The sequence below is a fragment of the Prionailurus viverrinus genome, chromosome B1, assembly GCF_022837055.1.
Source record: "Prionailurus viverrinus isolate Anna chromosome B1, UM_Priviv_1.0, whole genome shotgun sequence".
Taxonomy (NCBI): Eukaryota; Metazoa; Chordata; class Mammalia; order Carnivora; family Felidae; genus Prionailurus; species Prionailurus viverrinus.
In genome coordinates, this window is record NC_062564.1 from 87,216,916 (window position 1) to 87,235,636 (window position 18,721).

Below are 18,721 nucleotides of genomic sequence, written 5' to 3' on the forward strand. Positions count from 1 at the left end.
TTCATCTATTAGAGGTATTTCAAATTGCTGTGATATTTATAGGTCTGTGCTCACTACTGTGAGGGACACAGTGAAGAATAAGATTGAGTACCTTCAGTTCTGTGTTACATGTAGATTACATGTATCTTGCGAGAGCTATGAATGAGAGAGGATTTAGAAAGAATTATTTCCTGCTGTAAATGTTTAAAAACAAAAGACATACATATAAATAGCCCTGTTTACCTACCTTCCCATTGTACCTTGGCTGGCTGTATTCACATGGGAGCTATTATTACAAAATACTTAAGGAATTTTTGGATTTAAAAGAAGATGGAAAAGACCATGAAAAATGGAATCATTTAGGGAACCAAAATGTGGTATGATATAAACCAGGAAATAATTTGCCAATTTAACACTAATTTTACATATTTGAAAATAGATGGTCTTAATGACCATTTAAAAGATAAATAATGTATTTGTAAATATGTATACCTTGTATTTTGTGCTTAAGTTCATTTGGGACATACAGAGTTAGGGTTTTTTTTTTTTTTTTTTTAAGTTTATTTGTTTTGAGAGAGAGAGCACGTGCACGCACATGAGGTGGGGGGGAGGGGCAGAGAGAGGGGGAGAGAGAGAATCCCAAGCATGCGGTGCTCTGTCAGCGCAGAGCTGGACACACGGGGATCAGTCTCACAAACCCTGAGATCATGACCTGTGCCGAAATCAAGTCGGATGCCTAACCAAGTGAGCCAGCCAGATGCCCCAAGTAGGTTGTTTTTTAATAACAGATCCTTCTGATATACTAATGTGTGTTATGAATCTCCAAGAGACGACTACATGCAATTCTAAAAATTAATTTGGAGAACCTTGTTTTCTACTGATGAATAAACTATTTCTTAAGGAGTATGATTTCACAAATACTACTTTATATGAAAACAAATCAAGCCTTTTTGGGCTTTTTAAATTATTTATTTTTAAGTAAACTCCACACCCAGCATGGAGCCCAACATGGAGTTTGACTCATGACCCTGAGATTGAGACCTGGGCTGAGATCAAGAGTCGGATGCTTAACCGACTAAGGCACCCAGGCCGCATCCCTGGGCTAACGTTTTGATTAAGGAAGTTGGTTTTGTTTTTTTTGTTTTGTTTGTTTTTGCTTGAGACTTATTACTGATTGATTTATACATCTAAACATTATTTAAATTGAAAAATTAATCTCTGTTCTAATAAGGAGACCAGTGAACTTTCCATTTTGATTTTTGTCAGAGCATACTTCTTATTTATTAGTTTTACCATGATGAATTCTAGAATATAAAAGCTATGTAGTTTGAAATAAAACACTTTAATTTAGGTCTCTATTTAGCTCTAAATAATCCTTGCTAATGAAGAACAGAGTGACATCAGAAATCCCAGATGTATGACAGTCACCAAATTAGTAATATAATCTGTAAATATAGTATGCTTGGCTACTCCCAGCCTTTGTGGAGGCTTCCCCCTCATTTGCCAGAATTCTTCTGTCAGTGCTAAGGATTGGAAACAATGCATTTCAGCCTTACACGTTTTAGTATAAAGTGCAGCTCTTGCTTTTCTTTCTGTTCACGGTGGATGCTAGTCTGTCTGAGAGAGCCTTATGGCAGAAGTGAGAAGCAAAAGGAAGGGCACCCTTATTAGACACACTAAATAATTATTTGGAAGGTTTTTTTTATCCTTATAATGTACCTACACGTTGAGGTGGGGAAATCTGGACACATATGCTTAAATTCTGGTGAATTGATTGGCTCAGAGCAATAGAGTGTTTAAAATAACACTTTTTACTTTTCCTCATTTGAGCTGAAAGGGCTTCGCAGATTACCACATCCTCTGCAATAGGTAGGTAAAGCTTTTTCTAACAATCCTGTAGAACAGAAAAAAGTTAATACTAGAATTCGTTTCCATTGCTACATTATTGGAAGAGGTTAGCAAATTGAGGCTCTGACCATATAAATAATAGGTTGGTAGTACCTGATTTGCCATATACACTGAAATTACTGCCAACTAACTGCTGTAATCTGAAATTGCAGAAGTGCTTTTAATGCTCATTTTAAATGCAGTTTTTATATACACTGCAGTATATTAATACACAAATTAGTGTCAATTTCATGAATAATGTGTTCTCACAGAGTCTGCTGGTCATGCTTCTGTTTTTCTTGTTTTCACTGTATGGTTTCAATCTTATTTTTTCAGTTGGCCGTAAACCAAAGACCCAGCAATCACCAATTTCCAATGGGTCTCCTGAGTTAGGTATAAAGAAGAAACCCAGAGAAGGCAAAGGTAATTTGGGGAGGGCTGTTTTGGAGGTGAGATGATTTTTTTTTTTTTTTCAGTCGACATTTCTGCATTTGTAAGAAAATTATTTCTAGTACAAGCGGAAGTAGTCTTTGGTAGTAGTTCTTAATCAGGGATGTATGAGCATCACCTGGGGAGCTTTTTTAATTTGTACCCAGTCCCTACCCCACTGAAATTCTGTAGCCATAGGTAGGCTGTGGGGGAGTAAAAGGCAGTAGGTAGGCATTTATGTTTGGGAAAGGTTGTCTTAAGTGCAGTCTTTGAGGGAGAGAGAATCCCAAACAGACTCTGCATCCTCAGCACAGAGCCCAGTGCAGGGCTCAAACTCGCGAACCGTGAGCTCACGACCTGAGCCGAAAGCAAGAGTCGGAGCTTAACTGACTGAGCCACTCAGGTGCCCCTTAAGTGCAGTCTTGTGCACACCCTTCTTAAGGGCCATTGTTCTTGATGGGGAGGTATGTGTAACAGCACTTATCCTCACACAGAGCCACTCAGAATTGAAAGAGTTTATAATGAAGACTTATTTCGGATACATCATTTTTAACTGATAGAGGTAATGCAAGAATTCCCAAGGCAAACTGGATTTAATTTCCTACTCAACCAATGTCAGTCCTGTCAGGAGTCAGAACAAAAACTTACCATATTTTTGCTTTAGAGTTGGCATATTTTCGTTAAAAACAACTTTAACAAGACTTCTACATTCTGTTGTCTTAATATGTTAAGTAAGTTGATTTCAGGTCATTTTAATCATGGTTTTATTTAGGTGTGTTCTGATTATCTGATAACCAAAATTTCTCACTTTCACGAATGTTTTCAGATCTATATTTAATAGCTGGATATATTTTGGTTTAATACATTCAAGTTTATTCCATCTTCAACAGGTGGTTTTACATCTAATTTTAAATAATTAAAGCAAAACTTAAGTCTCTAGTAAAAAAAAAAAGTTCTCTAATAAGTTTGCCAGGAAATAAAGGCAAAAAAAAAATCCGTTACAAATCAAGTTACATTGAAATGTTATTTATTCAGGAACCAATAATAATTCAATTTAGGATGGATTTAGGATACTTATTTCCTTGTCTGTCTTTGGTCATTTTACATTTCTAACATCTTAGGTTTTATCTTTTAATTTATGTTGTATATAATTATTACTGTTTTTAAAATAATTCCCATCATCAGCGGGTCTCCTGTACTCAAAGACCTTATGCTTAACACTGGAGAAAACCTTTGTGATGACCTGTTTTTGCCAGTCAGAATCACTTTTTGTTAAAATTCCCATATTATTAAACTTGAGGCAGCATGGTAAATGTGAAGATAAAAGATTAAAAATCAGTCAGGAGCACCTGGCTGGCTCAGTCGGTAGAGCATGTGACTCTTGATCATGGGATTGTAAGTTTGAGTCCCACACTGGGTGTAGAGATTACTTAAAAATAAAATCTTGAGGGGCGCCTGGGTGGCTCAGTCGGTTAAGTGTCTGACTTCGGCTCAGGTCATGATCTCGCGGTTTGTGAGTTCGAGCCCCGCGTCAGGCTCTGTGCTAACCACTCAGAGCCTGGAGCCTGCTTCGGATTCTGTGTCTCCCTCTCTCTCCGCCCACCCCTGCTTGTGCTCTGTCTCTCTCCATCTTCCAAAAATGAATAAACATTAAAAAAATTTTTTAAAATAAAAATAAAATTTTAAGGGGTGCCTGGGTGACTTTGTTGGTTAAATGTCCAACTTCAGCTCAGGTCTTGATCTCACGGTTTGTGGGTTTGAGCCCTGCATCAGGTTCTGCACTGACAGCTCAGAGTCTGGAGCCTGCTTCAGATTCTGTTCCTGTCTCTCAAAAATAAACATTAAAAAAAGATAAAAATAAAAATTTTAAGAAGTTCAGTGTTTCCTCTGTAAAATGTCATTGTAAATGCTGACAGTATGTCAGAGGCTTAATGAACTACCTTGTCTGATAAAGGCTTCCCTTTCCAAATTGTTTTCCTTAAAATGAGATGAAGACTTTTAAGTTTTAACTTGTGGTTGGGAACTGGGGTGGAGTGGTACCTAAAGGTAACCTGAGGAACATTAAGAGTCTAGTTCAACAAACATGGATGCACTCAATCCCTACCATATAAAAGGCATTGTCTGTTATTCAAACATTTTTTTACAGAGTAAGTTCTCTGCACTTTTACTATATCCACTTCTGGGGCTTTTCACAAAGAAAATAAAAATGTCCCAAGTACTCATCTTGATGTGGTTGAAGGTTACCTATAGTTTATACATGTTGATGCTGGTGCAGTGGGGTTTCAGAGCCATAAATATAACCTTGTAAAGTTGAAGGTTAATCTTTTCAAGTCAAGAGATGCACACTGGTCTCAACTATGGCTTAATAAATTTATTGAATTTTCAGAGAATTCCAGAATGAAAATGAAATGCCTGAGGAAGAGCATCAGCATTTAGATTGAGTAGCAGTGGCTTAATTTGGAAGCCTCCCACCCTTAAAGGTTCTTCTCATGAAGGCTGTAATTTGGATCTAGATTTGATGAGAGTAAGGGGATAGTGAGTAGGAGCCTAGAGATGACCCAGTGACTCAGTGGTGGTGTGTGTAATTTTCTTCTTCTCAGTGTTCTTTTCTGTTCTTTGATCAACTTAAGAACCTCTGGCCCTAGAGGCTTATGAGGGGAATAAAAGAAAGTCAGCAGCCTGAAAAGCCTGATCTTCTTATAAACACTGTCCATCCACTACTTGTCCGCCCTCAAGAGTTCTCCAAAGGGGAAAAAAAAATTGACCCTTCTTTGGGGGATTAAGTTCTTTACCCTACCTACCCAGTTTCTCTCCTTTTCCTCTCTGCACATCTTAGTCATTTTCCAAGTCTTCATGCTTTACTGATCCACTTTATTTTCATTCCTGAAACCCCAGAAACTTTGTCAATCATTTGGAATATAATTATGTATTGCCTTGTGATAGATCTTAGGTCATTTCAAACCATTACTTCTTTTTTGTATTGTTCTTAACTTGTCATTTACTTTTTCCCCCTTCCCGACTAGATTGTAAATTCCTTGAAGGACCACGTTTTAAATGCTCTTTTGTGTCCTACTACGTAGTGTGTGATGAATAAGTATTTTACTCTGCAGAAATATCCCATTTTCAAATTTTGTTAGTATGTGATCAAATGTTGTATATAGTTAACATTTGATGAATACTTGACAGTTAAAGGAAATGCTAGAAATACTACTTAGTATTTCTATTTAAGGAGTTCTTATTTTAAGACTGAAGCACAAATGTATTTACTAACTGAATTGTTTGTGTATAATGAAATCCTAATATACTGCTTATCTTCACTGAATCGGGTATCATCAGTAGAAAGAGATTAGCAGTTAAGGAAAAAAAAAACAACAACCCTATTTTTAGAGGCAGTAGCTCTCATTCATTGATAATCAAATCTCAATGAATTTGAGACTGGTAGTCTCAAATTGACTGGTAGTCCAGAGGATAGTGATAAAAGAATGTTTAAAGGGTCATGGGTAATTTATACTTTATAAGACATGTACTTCAGAGTTCATGCATAAAGGTGAACCAAAGAAAAATACGTTTCGGGAACTTGGCTGGCTTAGGCAGTGGAGCGTGCGACTCCTGATCTCGGGGTTGTGGGTTTGAGCCTCATGTTGGGTGTGCCATTATATAGTATATAGTATAGATCTTATAAAAGTATATATATAGATCTTATAAAAAGATCCTTGGACTAATGTCTAAAAGTTTTGCATATTTCATTGTGTACTACTTGCCTTTTCAGTAAATAAGTGCCTTTTGATGAATTTTGATCATGGAATTTGGGCTTATATGATAAACATACTGGTGCATATTTATTCGTGGTTTAAATCTGTAAATTAATAAATTAGATTAAATTAGATTATGTTTAATTCAGGTTCACTTTGTGCTATGCATTATGCATTTGCCTTTACTGAACTCAAAATTTAGGATAGGGTGATGTATAATAGTACAAAACCCAGGACCTCTATTATAGGAGTATCATAACTATAAATAGGATATTATTTTTGAAAACCGGCAAACAAGTATATGTAGAACTTTTATAATGAAAGATAGTTTATATGTAATTGGGCGATACAATTTGACACTGTATAAGTGATTGCTCATATAGTCAAGTACTTATTGAGAGACTCTTAGTACATTTGTTTTACCAGTAGTAAATGAATTTTTATTCAGCATAATTAAATATTGCTTTTAATTATATTAAAGAATTTTTCACCAATGTCTTATCACTTTTTCAAAGGAAACACAACCTATTTGTGGGAGTTTCTCTTAGATCTACTTCAAGATAAAAATACTTGTCCTCGGTATATTAAGTGGACTCAGAGAGAAAAAGGCATATTCAAGCTTGTGGATTCCAAGGCTGTCTCTAAGCTTTGGGGGAAGCATAAGAATAAGCCAGATATGAACTATGAAACTATGGGACGAGCTCTGAGGTAAGAACACAAGAGTGAATTTTTAAACAAAACGTAATACGTCTGAACATTGTCTTAGTGGTTTAAAAAGAGCTCTAAAAGCCCCTTATTATAACAATTTGGGGGATATTCTAGAGCAGTTTCTTGGATTTGGAGGTAGATAGGGAGAAAGATTTTGGTCTAGATGTCTAAAATTTCAGCATCACTGGAAACCCATCTTTGCAGAAAAATGTGCTTAATTTTAGGACCATTCTTTAATAGAAAAGTTGAACACCTTTAAGAAAATTAAACGCAAACAAAACGATTTCCAAATCGTTAATTTACTTTTTAGTTCCTGTGATTTTGTTACAATGGATTTATCTTAATATGAAAATTTCCCTAAGTTTTGTCAATTTGGGAAACCCATAAAACTTTTCAGTATACATGCCTTCTTGTAATTAGGGGTGTTTGTAAATGGACATATAGTTTACGTGACAGTATTCACATACTCCACAGATTCAGCCTTTTAAAGGAGCTCCTTCTGGTCTCTAACAGGAACAAGTGAATGTTTCTGTTACTATTCATTCTACATGGTGTTTCTTGGGGGGGTAAAAAAATGTAATGCACTTGATTCATGTAGTACTGTTTCCCTTACAGATATTATTACCAAAGGGGTATTCTTGCAAAGGTTGAAGGACAGAGGCTTGTATATCAGTTCAAGGATATGCCCAAAAACATAGTGGTCATAGACGACGACAAAAGTGAAACTTGTAATGAAGACTTAGCAGCAGCTACTGATGAAAAATCATTAGAACGAGTGTCACTGTCTGCAGAAAGTCTCCTAAAAGCAGCAACCTCTGTTCGTGGTGGAAAAAACTCCTCTCTAAACTGCTCCAGAGCAGAGAAGGGTGTAGCTAGAGTTGTGAATATCACTTCCCCTGGTCACGATGCTCCATCCAGGTCCCCTACTACTACCACATCTGTGTCAGCAACGGCAGCTCCAAGGTCAGTGAAAGAAACCATTACTCGTATTTATTTTAGAAAGTGCCTTAGCAAAAATATGTCCCCTTTTTAATGTTAGCAGCCTAAGAACCCACTGTCATCAAGACTTGGAAAATTGCCTGATCTTTTTTAAATGTATTTTGTTGCTGTTAAAGTAGATGTCTCAGCTAACTTGACTTGGTTTTTATGGTTTTGTAGATGGAACTTAGTGTGGGCTTTTGTTTTTAAAATGTATTTATTTCATGCTATTTCATACTGTAAATTGTCAGTACACCTGTAGAGTTTGAGAGCAATAGTTTTGTACATTTTAGATTTGCATTCATCTTTTTGCTCAAGAAACCTATTGTCTAACATTAAATCAATTTTTTTAATCTACTAGGACAGTTCGTGTCGCAATGCAAGTACCTGTTGTAATGACATCGTTGGGTCAGAAAATTTCAACTGTGGCAGTTCAGTCAGTTAATGCAGGTGCACCGTTAATAACCAGCACTAGTCCAACAACAGCAACCTCTCCAAAGGTAGTTATTCAGACAATCCCTACTGTGATGCCAGCCTCTTCTGAAAATGGAGACAAAATCACCATGCAGCCTGCCAAAATTATTACCATCCCAGCTACACAACTTGCACAGTGTCAACTTCAGACAAAGTCAAATCTGACTGGATCGGGAAGCATTAACATTGTTGGAACCCCGCTGGCTGTGAGAGCACTTACTCCTGTTTCCATAGCCCATGGTACACCTGTAATGAGACTATCGGTGCCTACTCAGCAGGCATCTGGCCAGACTCCTCCCCGAGTTATCAGTGCGGTCATAAAAGGGCCAGAGGTAAAATCAGAAGCAGTGGCAAAAAAGCAGGAACATGACGTGAAAACTTTGCAGCTGGTACAAGAAGAAAAACCAGCAGATGGAAATAAGACAGTGACCCACGTAGTGGTTGTCAGTGCACCTTCAGCTATTGCCCTTCCTGTAACTATGAAAACGGAAGGACTAGTGACGTGTGAGAAATAAAATAGCAGCCCTACCACGGACTTAAGACTGTTAGTGATAGTACTAACATAAATACTTGCAAGGGAGGTCATCAAGAAGAGTCAAAAGAAGACTTTAAAACATTTTTAATGCATATAAGAAAACAATCAAACTTACTGGAAGTAAATTACCTATCCCATGTTTCAGTGGGAAATGAACTACATACGGAGATGCTGACAGAAAACTGCCTCTTACAGTAGGAAACAACTGAACCCATCAATAAGGAAAAGGATTGAAAAGGGACCAAGCAACTCACTACAATATCAAGTTACACTAAGACTTGGAACACTAACATTCTGTAAGAGGTTATATAGTTTTCAGTGGGGAGGGGTTGGGATGGGTGATCTCATTGTTACATACAGCAATTTTTGATGCATTTTATATGCATACCAGCAATTATTACTGTGTTCACACAGAACTCACTTAACTGGTGCTACGTGAAGACTGCTAATATAGGTATTTTAGAATGTGAATTGAAAATGGATCCAAAAGCTTTTCAGAAAGATAGCAAAAAAGATCTAGTGCGATTTTTTTTTTATATCATATAGCTTAAGCTGATTTAAAACAAAGGCCTTAGACTAATTTTCAGTTTTCTTTATCGAAATAAGCTAATGGCTTGTTTGTGTAAAGCTTTTTTATTAAAAGAAAAATTTTAAAAATCTTGTACCTAGCACAGTATTGTTATAGAATTTACATGTAACATTTTATATGGTAGTTTAAGTCTGTCAGTTTCCTAATTGTGGACAAATTAACAGTTGCTCTGGCCTTTTGCTGTAACCTGCCTGTGTCACTCACTTAGCCCTGGCATCTGTGCAGACATATCAGTTCCAGTTCTACTGTCACTTGGAAGTTCAGGCTCAGCATGAATTTTTGTCAGGTAGCTCTAATACCTGGTGTTTTTGTTTTTTTCCTTCCTTTCTTTTCTTTCTTTCTTTTCTTTTTTTTTAGTTGAAGTTTAAGAGGGAAAGTACCAGTGTTCAGATTTGAACTATAATAGTTTGTATATTCAACATTTGAAGTATATTCTATTTTGTTGTACTCTTGTTTCAAAGTGTATTCAAGTAGGTTTTCTGAAATATAGAAATGAAATTTATGTTGTGGTTTGGTGTCTGGTGATATTTATAATATTCAAAAGCTAGTATAGAGACACTGTTTTAGTTAAGTAGTAGAAGTCTTATTTCTCCTTCCCAACTACCGTGTGAAGAAATATTCCTTCTGTTTTGTTTCATTACATTAATATTTGCAAGTATCTGCATGTTGCCACTTAATTTCTAATTACTGTCATGAACTATAATGTTCCACTTACCGTGATGAGTTTATTATTTTAATGTTGGCCACACGTAAAGAATTTCTATTTCAAATCAGACCAGTTATTTCTCAAACAGACCTTTTGAGGGTTAGGATGAACAAGTAATACTCTTGCCCTTTTGCAAATTAGGAAATGGAGGTAGGTACCAGAGGGATTACAGGAGTTTCCTAATTTCACACCAAACTAGGTCCTAGGACTCCACATCTTCATGTTCTTTCTACTACAAAGAAAAGTTGTCTATTTTTACATCTTTTAGAAATTTAAATAAACTGATACTTAATATTTTGTGGCCTTTAATTGTGCTTTTGATCAGATACTACTTAGGTCAACAAAGATTTTTTTATAACCGAACCCTTTGTAAGCATTGATCTTTTCCATAAATATACCTGATGGTACTTTTTTTTTTTTTTTAACGTTTATTTATTTTTGAGACAGAGAGCATGAACGGGGGAGGGTCAGAGAGAGAGAGAGAGAGAGAGAGAGGGAGACACAGAATCGGAAACAGGCTCCAGGCTCTGAGCTGTCAGCACAGACCGATGTGGGGCTCGAACTCACGGACTGCAAGATCGTGACCTGAGCTGAAGTCGGACGCTTAGCTGACTGAGCCACCCAGGCGCCCCTACCTGATGGTACTTTTTAATAAAAGCTGAAAGAAAAACTCGCTTCTTATCCCATTTGGGAGTTAAGCTCAAATTCTGCCTACTTTTAAAACATTTCCTAAGTATTTCAGTTTTCTTTGGCACTTTGTTTTTTGCACTATAGTTTCATTTGTTGAGTCCTATCTTCTATATTTTTTGAGGGCAAAGAGTACATATATGGCTTATACCATACGTTCACCACTCCCAAAGTGCTAAGCATATTGGACACTCAGACACGTATTGGTTTTGGTAACACATTTGCTAAGAATCTAAGTCACGTACTGTGAATGACAGATAAGACTTAAATTTTCAATGAATAATATACCCCCCTCCCCGCTATATTATTAATTGGTTCTAACTGGGTCAAACCAGAACTACCTAGCTTATCTCTACCATTCTGCCTAGACATTTTTCTAGCTCTCAGAACAAGTACACCTAAGGTCTAGATCTGAAAACCTGTATGTAGACAGTATTACTGATCAGAGTGTTTCTGCTGATTAAAATCCCCAGTGGTATGGCTTTTAATCTCAACCCTTCCAAACTGTAAACCACTGTAACTTACATTTGTTTTTTGTGTCTGGTATATTGAGGAACCACATAACAATAGCTTGATGCCACTATGTTTTCCAGCCTCACTAGGGCTTTTGAACAATAATCAGCAGTCTGTCGTGAGCTGTGAACTCCCTCTATATCTGGATCCTTTGCTTTAAGAGTATCTACTTATACGGGCATCCTTCCTCACTCACCTGTTTCAAGGAGGCGGCAGGTGTGCCCTCCTCCTGGACTCTGCCTCTCCTCTCCTTTCACACCTCCTTGGTCTCTTTGTTCCAGCAGTTTAATAGCCTATCATTCTGTCTCTTTTTCTTCAGTGGCTGAATTCTGGCTTAGAAACAGTTCTCACTGAAGTCCAATAATACAGTAGTAAAATCAAACAGACACTTCATTTTTTTCATGTGACCTTGTGCCTTAGCCTGCTTCTTAAAAATTCTCTTTTGGTTTTCCATGACAACCTTCTACCTGACCAGTCAGTCTTCTTAGTCTGCTTTGCTGTCCTTCAGTTTTCCCATTTAATGTTAACACTAAGGTTCTGTCAATGGGGCTCTTTTCTTCAGAGTAGTTGTAAGAATTAAATGAATTAATTTGTTAGAGTCAGTGCCTGGCATCTAGCAGTGCTTACTATTATGATTTTACTTCAACTGAATTGTAAGATAATTTCATCCATGCCTGTTGTTTTTACTGCCAAATGTGTTCTGGCCTAGAGTTTTCAGGCTCAGTTGGGTTTATCTAAATGCCTACGATTTACTCCTTGAATGTCCAGCTGAGCTCTGTTCTGAAATCTGTTCTCAGCTCAGTAAATGATATAACCAGCAGCCCATTACTCAGGCCAGAAGTAACCATTCTAGACACCTTACTTCTACCTCCAGCCGTTCACCAAATCCTCTTGACAGTACCTTGTAAGTAGCTTCCTTTCCCATCCTCCCTACCTTTACTGCTCATCTTGCCAAGCCTCTCTGTAGTCCATTTCTCTTGCTACTGCTTTAAATTCTTCAATGGCATCTCTTCCTGAAAACATAAAAGTTCAAAGCAGAACATTGAAGTCCTTTGATCTGGCCTCTGCCTACCTTCCCAAGCCTTATTCTCTTGCTTCTCTTTTGGTCATCTCTGGACTACAAACTTTCCAGGCACCCGTACCTCACTAGGCCCTTCCACAGATGGCTGCTCTCTAGACCTCCCTCTGCATTCACCCACATAGGAGTTCACTTTATTTATGGAGTTAGAAGTGACAGATATCAAAATAAAAATCTCTGAAATAGGCTGGGAAACCACCCAGGTTGGGAAGTGGTCTACTCTGAGTGAATTCTGAGGATAAAGACGGAAATGTGTAATGTATATAAAGACCAGGGTTAGGGGAGAGGAAAAAGAATAAGCAGTGGGAATGAAAGATAGTTCACAGAGAATTAAAAGGACGGATGAGGGAACATTTCCAGATATGGTGGGCAACACTATCAAGTGTAGCAGAAAGGGCTAAGCATAGGTGGCCAAAGAAAAAGCCAGAGATTGTTGATACAGTAAAAATAAAAGGGCAGTTCTAGTAGGCGGTGGCCTTGAAGGCAGAAAATAAGGGATGGGGCACCTGAGATGTTACCAGTGGCCTCCCTCTGACAACCTGGCAATTACTTCACTACAGAGAAGGCATCTCTGATCACTGTATATAAATCAGTCGTGTGTAATAATTAGACTTACACAGGAAGACAATTTTATTGTCTTTGGGGTTATTTACAGAGTATCCTATGCTACTTTTACTTGAAGTCACCTGGCCTACTCCGAGGGCATGGACACAGCACATTGTTTTGGGGAGGCAAGAATAACCCTACTTTATTTTAGTTCCATAGCTGTCACTGTAACTTTTCCCTGTATTACTGCTTTTAACCATTCACAACCCAAGCCCTCTGTGGTTGTATTTGTACTTCAGCCCCTATGTTACAATCACCATACAATCTCCGTAATTAAAACTTACAATATTCTGTAGGAAGTCGTACACAGTGATACATTCCTAAAGAGAATGAGAAGATACTATGCAACCCTTTGCAAGTGTACTGGTTTGCTTCCTTTGCGCATCACGCCTCCAAAGCCTTGAAAACTCAAGTGCTGCAAGGGAGACTGATCTGATTTGATTTTTATCTACTTCTTGTTTTAAGCAACCGTAACTATCTTTTTGAACACTGCAACTCAGCAGTAACGTTGGGAGTTCAGGACTTAAACACAATATATCACAACTTCCACAGTGAGAACTTCCAAACAACAAGACTGTTTAATACTTGCGTATCAAAAACAAAATAAAACTGAACTATAAAATAGGCTGTAAAATAACAGTTGTCGTCTTCTCCCAAGATATTTCTTCCCACCCCCTTATAGTAATATGTTTAACTTTGAGAAAGTGTTGTCTATTTCAGAAGTCTTAAGTGACACCATCGCTGTCATAACAGATGAAGTACTATTTACATAATTTGCAAATTATTTCTGAGTTACAGGATATTAATTCACTGTAACATGTACCTTTGCTGCCCATTAGAATCACTTGGGAAGACTGAACAATCCTGTTGCCCAGGTCACACTCCATACCAATTCAATTACAACGTATGGCAGTGGGAGCCAGGCATCAGTATTAACTATGTCTAGAAGACTTCATTGTTGCTGGCAAGTTGTATGGATACAATCAAAGAAAGCTTTATATTCGGGGATCTGCTCTATCTATCCCAAGCTTTTCTAAATGTTCAGTAGAAAAAGGTAGTTTGACATAGGTATATTAAGTATTACAACGGGCTTTTGAGGCACCTGGGTGGCTTGGTCGGTTGAGCGTCCAGTTTCAGCTCAGGTTATGATCTTCCGGTTCATGAGTTCAAGCCCCACATCAGGTTCACTGTTGTCAGCACAAAGCCTGCTTCAAATCCTCTGCCCCCCCCTCTGTCTATCCCTCCACCATTTGCGTTCTCTCAAAAATAAATAAAACATTTTTTTTTAAGTATTAGAACAGGCTTTTGAAAAGCCTACATACTATATATTTCATCAATTCCAAAGCCTTTCTCATATTTAACAGCTCTTTAATTAAGGTGAGAAAGTCCTACAAAACAGTATATTATGTTAACGTGCCTTGTCCCTTCAAAGAAATTGTTTTGGAAAGCTATATACTAATGCCAACAATGCTACCATTGTTCGAAATGGTTTTGTTTTGTTTTGTTTTTTTTCCTAATTGCTTCCTGGAGCAGGGCCTAAAATTTAAAACATAATTAATAGAGGCAAGTTTTCTGAGGAAGATTTTAGTTTTAGAAACTGCCAAGTCACTTGAGGTAAATAAATTGATGTGAATCAAGCTAGGTAATGCCATTATTTGGTTTAAAACGAGATGTGGCTATAAAATTCACAGTACTTTTCTGGAGAGCACCCTAAAACTGGATATGGAAGCATTTCCAAAAAGTTGCAAAAATATTTTTTTTTAAAGGGACTTTTTAAAAGTTTATTTAGAGAGAGGGAGAATCCCAAGCGGGCTCTGTGCTGTCAGTGCAGAGCCAGATGTGGGGCTCAGACTCACGAACTGTGAGATCATGACCTGAGTCAAAACCAAGAGTCAGAGGCCCCCTGCAAAAACAGTTTTGAGCAGTGTGAATAGAAACTCAAATTTTGTGGAGGTACCGGAGTTCAATGTTTTGAGAAATCTTAGAGATTTTCTGATCTATTGCCTGTGTTACAAATAAAGACAAAGGTTTGAAAACAATTGACTCCTCAGTTGTAGTTAGGTTAGTCAGTGGCAGACCTAAAAACAACTTCTCTGCCTCTCAATTCAGTTTTAGCCTCAATCTCCATTCCCTCCCTTCCAAAAAAAAAGGGGGGGGAGGCGGGTAGGTCAGTTTAGGAATAAGTCTGTACTATCATCTAATGATCCTTACTTTCTCACAAACTAAATCTTAAAACGTTGCAGAATTTTGCTGTGATGCTGTTCTCTTCAGATTTACCAATCTGTGGAAACCAAAATGAGGTGTTGGACATATTCTTGGTGCCCAGTCTCCCATTATCTTTCTTTTCTTAGTTTTTTTTTTTAATCTTAGAGACGGAGGGGCAGAAAGGGAGAATCCCCAGTAGGCTCCATGCTCAGCACGTAGCCCCACGCAGGGGCTCGATCCCGTGATTCTCGGGATCATGACCTGAGCTAAAATCAAGAGTCGGACACTCAGCCCACTGAGCCACCCAGGCGCCCCATTCCATCATATTTCTTGATGTTTTTACATTATAGATAAGGATTCTGTAATCCTATTTCAACATTCTTGTACACAAATTGTCCACATCTAGAAACCTGAATCTGTTCAATGTAGCAAGGTAATTTATACTCTGCTTTATTACCAAAAGGATTTCAGATAGTTTACATATTCTAAGAACAAGTGAAAGTCAAAAAATAGGTAAAAGAAAAAAGGATGGCAAAAGATGAAAGCATACAGAATACATGTTGTAAAATGTTACACAGTAATTAAAATTCAGCTATAAGGTTTGGTTTTGAATGTCTTGGAAGCCAAGGCAAAAAAGATGATCAGTAATGAGATTCAAAGAATCCAGTTTACCAGCTGCTTAGAAGCAACTAAGCTTTTCCTAGCAAGAGGAATCGGGGCGCCTGGGTGGCTAAATCAGTTAAGCGTCCGACTTCGGCTCAGGTCAGGAGCTCACGGTCATGAGTTTGAGCCCCACATGGGGCTCTGTGCTGACAGCTCAGAGCCTGGAGCCTGCTTCCAATCCTGTGTCTCCCTGTCTCTCTGCCCCTTCCCCGCTTGCACCTGTCTCTCTCTCTTTCATTCTAAGAAATAAACAACAAACAAAAAGGAATGGCCGTGTCTGCATGTCTAATCTTGCATGAGTGTTCTTAGATGTGGGCTTTACACAGAAATCTGGGGAACAAAGGCCTGGAATTGTGAGTATTCCGTTCATCACTCAAAGGCAGATATTTTTTTACTTTACAAATCAAAGTAGGGTTGACATTCTCTCATGAAATTTAAAAACCAGATCACCCACAACCTCACATATGCCTGGAAGAACAATTAGGAAAAAAAACCCTTGCCATTCATTCTATCAACCTCTCACCTATTTGGGGCTTTATTTTCTATTACTGCTATTAGTTCTGCATTTTCAAACTGAAAGATTACTCTTCTTGGAATAGTAAGAGTGGGTTGTTACAACATCCATGAATATTTTAAGACATCAAGTACCGTGCCCTTCCCTTTCTTGCTCTAAACCTTTGAAGGAAGGTTCAGTGACTTACGCGTATAACAATTTACAGTATTGTTTTACAAACACCTCCGATATCTGTGGGGGTGACAGGGCAGGTACAATGCAATACTCTGTAGATGAGAAAACGGAGGCCCTGGAGATGGAGCGGCTCGTCCAGGGCCACGCCGGTCATGTGTCTTCGCTTGGAGCCTGGCCCCTTCTACTTGATGTTTGTTTTCTCCTCCCCTTGTTTCGTGAGCCCAACTCCAGTCCTCTACCATTCTGGGATCCATCCACTCTAGATAAAAGCTGGACTGTGCCATATTTTTATACATGTCATTTAAAAAAGCTCTTTCTGCAAGTACATTCGTTTTTTGGATGACTATCCTTGTCTAAAATTGAAATCAATTATGATTATGAACATGTGTTTTTATCTCTTTTTAGAATTTATATCTTGGATATAAGCTTCCTCAAGCCTAAAACACATCATCTAATTATATTCCCTTCACTATTATAAAACCTTGGATGGTTTAAAAATTCGCTCAAATAGAGAATATTTGCATCAATTTCCTCTAGTTTGAAACACTCCGAGTAGCTGTTCTCACTGCTTAAAAAAAAAAAAGCTACCATCAAAGTATGCAAATAGTATTACATATTCTACTTTTGAACTACTTCGCTGCCATCAGAATAACTGAAATCTACTCTTTCGGCCACTATTTGGCCTCTGTATCTCGCTTCTGTTCTATACTGCGTATGTACTACAAAGTATTTGACTCAGGTGTTTGACCATTTTTCATTGAACCGATCTCTTCCTCCTCCACATATCACTTTTCTCTCCAATTGTACTCACTTGGGGCCAAAGGAGCATGTTGGCAGGGGAAAGAAGCACGTACTCTGGAGCCAAGAACTATTAGCTGTCACGTCACTTTGGTCCACGTATTTGATGTTTTACATCCATTTTAAATTGAGTAGTTGTAGAAACATTAATAATAAAGAACAGCTGTAAGATCATATATGTAAAGCTCTTAGAGGCAAAGGTGTAAGGAGTTCAAATGTTAGTTTCTTTGTAAGTATACACCACCATGCTTTGCTTGAGTAAATGAGGTGGTCATTCCTATTCCTACCACCTTGTAGAGGGGAATCTACTGAAATAGGGCACGGAGGAGGAAAAAAAAATCCATCGCCCCTCGTTCTCTCTTCAAATCGGCACAATTTTCCCTTCTCTCCGAAGACTTTTACTATGACCACGACTAAAGTATTATGTGATATAAAAAGAAAAGCCAAACCAAAAGGTATAGAGGGATGGAATAAGAGAAATTCGTTAAATGGAACATGCTTAAAAATTTAGAATACAGATTTGTTACTTACCATTCTGCCTTCCGGTTACTCTGATAGTCCGTAAGGCAAAGGTGTCTATAAAGACTTAAAAGGAAGAATAAAATATGAAGTATAATCCAACAAGATTTAATACGCTACTAAGAAATTATTTACCTAAATGCTCCCATAATTACATCTTAAATAGACAAATACAAAAGCATCAAACACAAGCATACTGAAGTGTTTAGGCCTCCTGTCACGGTAACTCCACAAGACCACTCATAACGAAGAGTTCCATTATAGGTTTTCCCCCATCTCCTTAATTTATGGGAACATTACAATCACAAGGTGTTTCCATTTTTTTTGTTCATTAGCATTCCCACCAACCCCTAGCCTAACACTCAACCCATCGCCTGTTAATTCATATATTGGTGGACATTTTAAATTCAGACATTATTTTGGCTTTCATACTCATCTGGAATGGTTTGCTTAAGGCTGTTGTGATAGTTTCTCTTCAGGCTGGTGTACTTTGGGGTAGGCAAACAATATTTAATGCTGGTACTAGTGAGTATTCTAATCAGTATTCTGTTTCTCAACAGCATAGGATTATCATTATTGAACCAAATGACAGTTGGTATAGATGTTCTTCCTGCTTACCATTCCTTCCAGGCAGCCCTAAGATTTTGTGTGTGCAATGTACTGAAAACCTCATTTGTTTCCAAAGTAGCTCCAATGCAGAACATTTGGGTGAACCATTTTGGGGGACTCCAACCTTGATGCCTAGAGATACTACATAAGCACAGCACAGATGCCTTTCATGTGCAGCTACAGACCCACCTTTGTCCGCTTTGAAAATGAAGGTCTGTGGGTAAATGGATACTGTCGGTCACCATGTTAACAGTATTCAAAGATCAGATCTACTCCCAGATTCTTTTTTGGACTAAAAAGACAAGATATTAAAAGCAC

General features: G+C 37.9%; 1 protein-coding gene across 21 annotated transcripts in view; it reads left to right on the top strand.

The window, feature by feature from the left end:
* The window catches only part of ELF2 (E74 like ETS transcription factor 2), a 93,991-nt gene extending 83,660 nt beyond the window's left edge, over positions 1 to 10,331 (top strand). For 10 of the 21 annotated variants that reach the window (XM_047855246.1, XM_047855250.1, XM_047855249.1 and 7 more), the window contains 5 exons: positions 1,810 to 1,848; positions 2,203 to 2,289; positions 6,563 to 6,755; positions 7,371 to 7,718; positions 8,095 to 10,331. In XM_047855246.1, the coding sequence (XP_047711202.1) occupies positions 1,810 to 1,848; positions 2,203 to 2,289; positions 6,563 to 6,755; positions 7,371 to 7,718; positions 8,095 to 8,722 (1,295 nt within the window). In that variant the 3' untranslated portion in view covers positions 8,723 to 10,331. The remainder of the gene's footprint in view (positions 1 to 1,809; positions 1,849 to 2,202; positions 2,290 to 6,562; positions 6,756 to 7,370; positions 7,719 to 8,094) is intronic. The other 11 variants (XM_047855251.1, XM_047855254.1, XM_047855253.1 and 8 more) reach the window with 2 other exon arrangements.
* Positions 10,332 to 18,721: the final 8,390 nt, after the last annotated feature.